The sequence below is a fragment of the Colletotrichum fructicola genome (assembly GCF_000319635.2).
Source record: "Colletotrichum fructicola Nara gc5 chromosome Unknown KSG_Nara_v1_contig04, whole genome shotgun sequence".
Classification (NCBI taxonomy): Eukaryota; Fungi; Ascomycota; class Sordariomycetes; order Glomerellales; family Glomerellaceae; genus Colletotrichum; species Colletotrichum fructicola.
The window spans coordinates 1,598,321-1,605,225 of record NW_027094054.1 but is presented as its reverse complement, the minus strand read 5'-3'; the positions used below and the strand labels follow the sequence as shown (position 1 = coordinate 1,605,225).

General features: G+C 49.9%; 3 protein-coding genes across 3 annotated transcripts; 1 reads left to right on the top strand and 2 right to left on the bottom strand.

The window, feature by feature from the left end:
• Positions 1-524: 524 nt before the first annotated feature.
• Positions 525-2,855, top strand: CGGC5_v007278 (Vegetative incompatibility protein HET-E-1; the record flags this gene model as incomplete). Its single annotated transcript, XM_032035832.1, has 2 exons — positions 525-1,972; positions 2,498-2,855. 2 exons carry the CDS (start codon positions 525-527, stop codon positions 2,853-2,855), a joined length of 1,806 nt encoding a protein of 601 aa, XP_031885099.1.
• A 1,104-nt stretch (positions 2,856-3,959) lies between these two features.
• Positions 3,960-5,667, bottom strand: CGGC5_v007277 (uncharacterized protein; the record flags this gene model as incomplete). Its single annotated transcript, XM_066151832.1, has 4 exons — positions 3,960-4,517; positions 4,800-5,251; positions 5,322-5,543; positions 5,595-5,667. 4 exons carry the CDS (start codon positions 5,665-5,667, stop codon positions 3,960-3,962), a joined length of 1,305 nt encoding a protein of 434 aa, XP_066008797.1.
• A 695-nt stretch (positions 5,668-6,362) lies between these two features.
• CGGC5_v007276 (uncharacterized protein) lies at positions 6,363-6,631 on the bottom strand (the record flags this gene model as incomplete). The annotated part of the gene is made up of 2 exons (XM_032035829.1): positions 6,363-6,537; positions 6,594-6,631. 2 exons carry the CDS (start codon positions 6,629-6,631, stop codon positions 6,363-6,365), a joined length of 213 nt encoding a protein of 70 aa, XP_031885233.1.
• Positions 6,632-6,905: the final 274 nt, after the last annotated feature.

Here is a 6,905-nt window from a genome sequence, read left to right as displayed (position 1 = left end):
TCTTACAAAAGTGTTCATACCGCTTTAGGCAATACCGAGGGAGTCAGCGGCCTGCCCATCAAACACAAAGCTGTGTTGGTCATACAGAATGACTCTCAGAATGAGAAGATGCATCTATAGCCTTCTGAATCACCTCAACTCATCATGCGCCAATGTGACTGACACCGTCGTACGGCCTGATGGCCTGCGGCTTTGTTCAGCCTTCTCCGGCCCCCATTTCGGGGAAGGGAGCGAATGCACCCGGCCAGGTGTGGCTGGTAGCAAAGTACCCCTCCCTACCTTGGTTCAATATGCAAAACACACGGGTCGGATGCCTTAGGCGCGGCACATTTGTGGCCAGGCAGGAATTCCCTCGATACTTTCAGCATCACCCACTTCTCCAGGATAACTACCATGCATGGGGATATTTAACCCGTGAACTCATTTTCTCGCCACGAGCAACGCCTGCTGACACGTCACTCGTTCAATGCCCGCATATCGCGGTGTTTATTTTACGGCCATTGCCATTCCTACAATCATTGAAAATGAAACTACTGCGCATTGATACTGGAACACTACACAAATTCCCGTACCCACCACAAGTGCCATACGCCATCCTCTCCCACACCTGGTCATCGCCGGCCGAGAACGAATGGGTTCAATACAATCCAAGCAACGCGGTCATTGGCAGAGGTATCTCGGCGTTTGGCGGCATTATTACCAAGTTTTGCCACCTTGCGCGTGCGCAGGGCTATGAACACGTCTGGGTCGACGCTGTCTGTATTGACAAAACCTCCAGTGCTGACGTCTCGGAGACAATCAACTCTTTGCCAAGGTACTTCCAAGGGGCTGGCGTATGCTTCGTTTATTTATCGGACCTCCCTTGCGGGCCAACCCTGCCCTGGAAAGACACCTGGGCTCAATGTCGATTCTGGAACCGGGCCTGGACACTCCAGGAGCTACTTCTTCCTACCAAGGTTCAGTTCTACGATGTCGAGTGGCATCTTCGAGGTGAACGGGCAGCAGGTTGCCTGCCAGCCTTGATCTCGGATACCACCGGCATCGACGAGGACATTCTGACCCAACAGCGCAGCTTGTGCCAAACGTCCGTTGCGCGCAAGATGTCATGGGCCGCTCGCAGGGAAGGAACCAGGTCCGAAGATGTCGCCTACTCTCTCCTCGGGATATTCGGCGTCCGCATGCCAATCGTCTATGGAGAAGGAGAACATCGTGCCTTTCGACGCCTGCAGGAAGAGGTTCTGAAGACAACCAATGACATGTCCTTATTTGCCTGGACAGGAACGGAAAGCGAAGAGCGTCGAGGGATCTTTGCTGACGGGCCATGGGAATTTTTGGACTTCGGCAAATCAACACTTGCGCGTCTTCCATGCGTTTTTGACGGTTTTGCAGCGTTGACAAGCAGGGGCGTGCTGATCGAAGGTCAAATTTCCGAGCAGAGCGATGCCCTTTTCCTCGATTTAGGGGTCCAGCAGGGCGATGAAGACAACTTTAAACGCTACGGCATCGTTCTTCAGAAGAGAACCGACGGAACTTTCGAGCGCACCGAATGCAAATTAGCAGAGAAGCTACCTACCAGCGGCGATTCCACAACAATGAGGATAATTGCCTGGAGAGGAGATTTGGATGTCACTGAAATGTCTCATGGCAACATGACAGACGCTCCTGTTGATGTCAAACAGTCACCAGATTCCGTCCCGGCACTGAGACATTTGCTGCTTATCTCGTCACAACAGCCAACAACACCTGAACGTATTTTACCACAATCAAAGGATTCTCTCGAAACTGAAACAACACCAACCGGATCCAACTTCAACACCTCATGCCTCTCAAATTCAGAAGACAGGGAATGGGTCCAGGTTTTGCCAACTAGCGACGTAGAGACTGATTCTGATGATTGCGGTCAAGTGGACGGGTACGACTCTCTGCAAACCTCACAATACACCGATGTGGATCAGGAATGGGATTCGGCTCAGTCAGTTATTTCGGAAGCGACAACTTTGGGCTCACCTCAGCTCGGGGGTGACGACTCATGGCATACCTGTAGCCAATTCCAAACACAGGCAGAATCCCTCGGCAGAAGATACAATAACTTACTTCCGAAGTCCAATCACAGCAACACTTTAGGCAACGATGAACTCAGGGCACATCTTTCTCGCATTCTGATTGCTCGGTTCTCTACATCGCAAGAGGTTGACACTCATGTGGCTGAAAAGCGCATCAGACGAGAACGACGATCCCGGGACCGTTCTCGACAATCGTCCAATAGTCGGAGAAGACGAACGCTAGGGCTACCTGAATTCGCATGTCCATTTTTCGCGAAGGATCCTGTGAGGCACGCTTCCTGCGTTATGAGCCACGAGCTTAGAAGCATGGAAGACGTTAGGGGACATCTCTGGCTACAACACCGACTTCCCTCCTACTGCCCCATCTGCAAAAGCGGGTTCCGATCAGCCTCGGAGCGGGATGGGCACATCACTCAACAGAACTGTGACCCCAGTGACTTCTTCCCCTTTGAGGGCGTCTCCGAGGACCAGAGAAGGCTTCTGTCGCACACCGAGCGGGCCATGAGTGACGCAGACCAGTGGTATCGGGCGTGGGATATCTTATTCGAGGGACTCAACTTGGAGCGACCCTGCTCCCCTTTTCTTCAAACGGGTCTGGGTCTCAGCATTTCAAACTTCAGAACATTCTGGCACAGACATGGGCGAAGCATTTTGGAAGAGTCTCTCGCCGATCGACACGACGGGATTCCAATCCAGGGAATTGGCATGGAAAAGCTTTCCACAGAGGTCCTCTCGGACACACTGAGGACTCTAGCTCACATTTCAGAGCGTCAGAGTCCTGCATACGTTTAGCCGCCGACCTTTGTACCACACGATTGTTGTGGGTGAATGATGGATTACAGGTATTTCCTGGCTATCAAGGGCTCGGGGGAGAAGATACCAAAGTTGCAGTCTCATTCGGAGTTTTGCGTATTTCCTCGCATTACACCACATGGTTCCAGATTGCCAACTGAGTTTAACGAGGTCATGAATTTCTCCTTCATTGGGGTTGATAAGGCTATTTGGGGCTAGATTTGGTTTAACTTGGGATACATGCCGCCGGTCCATTTCTTTTGATTCCGTCTTCCATCTTTTCTTTCATTTCATACGGCAATGTCTTCTTATCATAGAACAGCGATATTGAATTTGAGTTTGGGACGAGATTTGAACCCAACGGGAAACTTTGTTTGTATACGCTCGTCAACCCCAGGCACCAAGTCGCAAGACTGATGCTGAAAGTTGCAGCTGTTTTGTTTTTGCTGAATAGATTTCTGTTGAATTGTAACTGTCACCGAAAATCAAGTTCCTCTTGCTTATGTCTTCGTTGTGGCGCGAGCATGGAAATGAGCGACTGATATCAATCAGCGAATGCATGCCGATGACGTGTCCAAGCTTTCACAAAACATCGTCAAGCAAACGTAGATGATGCTTCAAATAATCGTCCCGATTAAGCATGCAGACAAAAGATACAAGAGAACAACCAGGTAGATGTTCGGCTTGAGAAATGAAAAGACATGAAGAAACATAAGTATTGTGGCCTCTTTAGTTCAGTCATTCTTAGCCGTTCTCCCGGATACGCAAGTGTACCGCCGACTTCCCCCAGTATCGTGTTACATTGTGAAGCGTGAGGAACTCATCCACTTGAGCATGCCAATAACCATCTGGGCGAATTCACCACAATCTAGTTACCTAGTGAATCAGATGCACCATTTACGTTTCCCAAGGTCGTCATGCTCACAAGTCGTCGTTCACCCCAAGCTGCTGACATATTCTTGCGCTTCTCCAATGGCTATCTAGATTTCCATCGCAGGAATAAGGGCTACTTAACGAGAGTGGCTACGACAAGAAAGGTTCAACGGCGTATCGCGCGCGTTCCGTCCTCTGTCCACCGTGTGTCCAGAACCTTCACTGTGGGGTTTAGTTCCAAAGCTGAAAATCTTCATTTCCCTCCCACTTTAGGAAGTCCGCAGATCCAGGCCCAATCACATTATACCCTAATAGTAGCGAAGACTCAATGTCTGTGTTATCTTCTATGTTATAACTGTCCGACTGGATGTGCTCCAGTCCTCCCGCACAAACACCATCTTGCGTTCCAGGCCACATAGCCGGAACCGAACTCTGGGCTGCAATGCCGCCATTGTCGATTAAATCGTTGCTTGGATCAGAGTTCATTTGGTCGTAGGAAAGCAGAAAGCTGGCAGGATCTTGGTCGGCATGTTGTGGCTCAAGCCTATCTTCCGGTGAAGACCAGGGCTGTAGGGTCCAGGGCTCCGAGCTCGAAAGCAATGGATCAAATCTAGGGCCGCGGGTCGGCGCGCTGACTCTCACAAGCTCGTCAAACACTGATTGTACGAGGTTGTCCGCAAGCTCGGGTGTATTGTGAGCCAGCACGCTTTGGGCCGCGCTATTGGATCCCACCAAGTTGTCGGGACTGCCGGTATTGAGACGGACTATGGAGTTGAGACTACCAAAGACCTGTGATCTATGTTTTGTGAAAGCCTCTTGGGCAGTCATAATTGTCTCTTCAATTTGGCTCTTCAAATAGGGAGACGATGGCCTTTCTTTAGTAGGAAATAGGATATCCCACATTCCGAACCATTGTTCAGATTCAGGCCGACCAGTGCTGGTTCTGGAGGTGAGTTGATGTTTCTGAGTTTCCGATATGCTTTCCAATACTACATGGGATGGTGGAACTGGCACGATTCTGCATGTTCTTTGTCCCGTATGATCCTCGCATCTTTGACAGTCCGGAAAAACCTCATAGCATGTGTCGCAATGAAAGTCGTGTTTTCGGAATATATGTTGCTTGACGTCCTTGACCCTCTTGAGCTGAAAGTGAAGACAATTGATGTGTTTCACCCGATCCGACTTGAAATACGGACAGGCAAATCGCTCTTCGTCCTCCAGGGCTGAAGATGTCTTGTCTCGCTTTCGGCCACTGTCTGGCCCATTGCCGCTGTTTTCGGTGGCCCTCCGTTTCGTTACTTTCTTTTCGAACTTGGGTCTTTCAGTGCTTCCTGTCGGTAATGTGTTGGATCTGGGAGGTCTCCGTTGATTTGCCGGTCTTGCAGTATACCCTCTAGAAATGGAGTGATTCGTGGATTCTAACAGTGGGTTTCGTAAGAGCTGGACATTTGTGCTGAATTGAGCTATGAGCGGTTGAGGCGAAGCGATTTGGAGGGACTGAAGTTGATCAGCAACTTCAGCATCTGTTGTTTTGTCTCTTGTTAATATTTTGAGCCCTCGCTGGGATTGGTAGATCAATGAAGTCTGACAAACCTTTTGCTAGAACAAAGTCCATGTGCTCTCCCACCGACTTTGAAGTCTCAGACCCGCTGAGGGTTCCCACCATGGTGGCAGCATCATCGCCTTCTTCGCCCTCAGCAATGACCTTCTCGTTTTGAAAAGACTCTACCACATGTTGCTTGAGTTCTATAGCGCCTGCTCGTGCTTCAGAATTGCCTGACGAAATCGTCACCGGCAAAACTTCCCACGAAGCCACTTGCCATCGGTTAGTACATTTGCTTACGAACCAGGCAGGCGCAAACTTACACGAACTTTCAACTTCTCGATGCACAGGCCCACGAGACGCTCGAGGCGTCGTTGCTGACATGAGGCGGCCCATGAAGTCTTTGTATACCGCGGAAATCCGGCCAGGTGCATCTGCCAATACCCTTGATCGACTCTGGATCCCCTCGGATCGCCGTAGAGAGTGTCGTCTCTGCATGAGTGGGATAGGCGAGAAGATTCCGAATTCCATAATCCCTCTCCTGGGTCTGACTACCAAAGCTAGATTCCGACCCAAATCTCATGACAGTTTTGTCGGACAGCAATTCTCGGTGAACGGACAGAGTAGCATGGAAGGAATCGGACTGAAGAGCAGTGGGACATCATATCAAAGATGAGTGCCAGTATTGATAGGCGGCTAAGCCTGCCTGCCTATCCGCGACCTCCACATGCAAACCGGATGCGACAGTGGGTTGGGTGCCCTGACTTACACCGCCGCCTTGGATAGCTCCACACCACTAGCTCTCTGTAAGGGGGTGGTGAGCACCTGGTCCGCGACACCATCTCCAAGAGACTTCGACAGAGCACGGGTTCCTCTCGTGTGACATGATGTCACCTATTGAGAAATCTGAGGTAAATATTGTATTACTTATGGCTTGCTGTGTAATGATTTGCCTTGTCCAGCTGGGCGTCTAGTCCTAACGTCGTGTATTCCACACTGCGCTCACTCCATTATAGACGGCAATGAGGATGCAGTGCGAACGAACATGTACCTTGTACAGTACTATCAATATAGGCTTCCTGCTTCCATGTTTATCGCGCGGTCGAGCTGTGCCACTTTTTGTCGAAACCACCAATAGCTTTCTGCATAGATGACTTTCTATCCTTGCTCTTCGCATTAGACATTAAACGCTCTTGGACCGAAGGTTGTTCCTTCATCCAATCGTCATGTCGTGCAGTTCTTTCGGCTTTAGTACCAGAGCCTGATCTTGAAAGGGGGCGTTAGCATTCTTTCGCGTGGAGCAACGTGGGGCTGGCACTTACAGGGCGCCATATCCGGTAGCAGACGATCGAGACGGCATTTTGTGCAATTTGTCGCTTTACTTTTTTAGTGTGATTGAGAAAGGCCGTGAAGTTTTTAGGTAATGATGAATTTATGTTGGTGTTATGGTTACCAAATGACTGCGTGGTTGTAACCGATGGAGAATATAGATTATATCAATCATCACCTTCTTCCTCCTGGATATGGCCCGTTGCTCTTTCTCTCGTCTCTCTCGCTCAATGTTCAACCTGCCCGGTGCGATTTTGCGCGCTCGACTCATACCGTAATGCTCGGCGATCACAACAATCTCAATT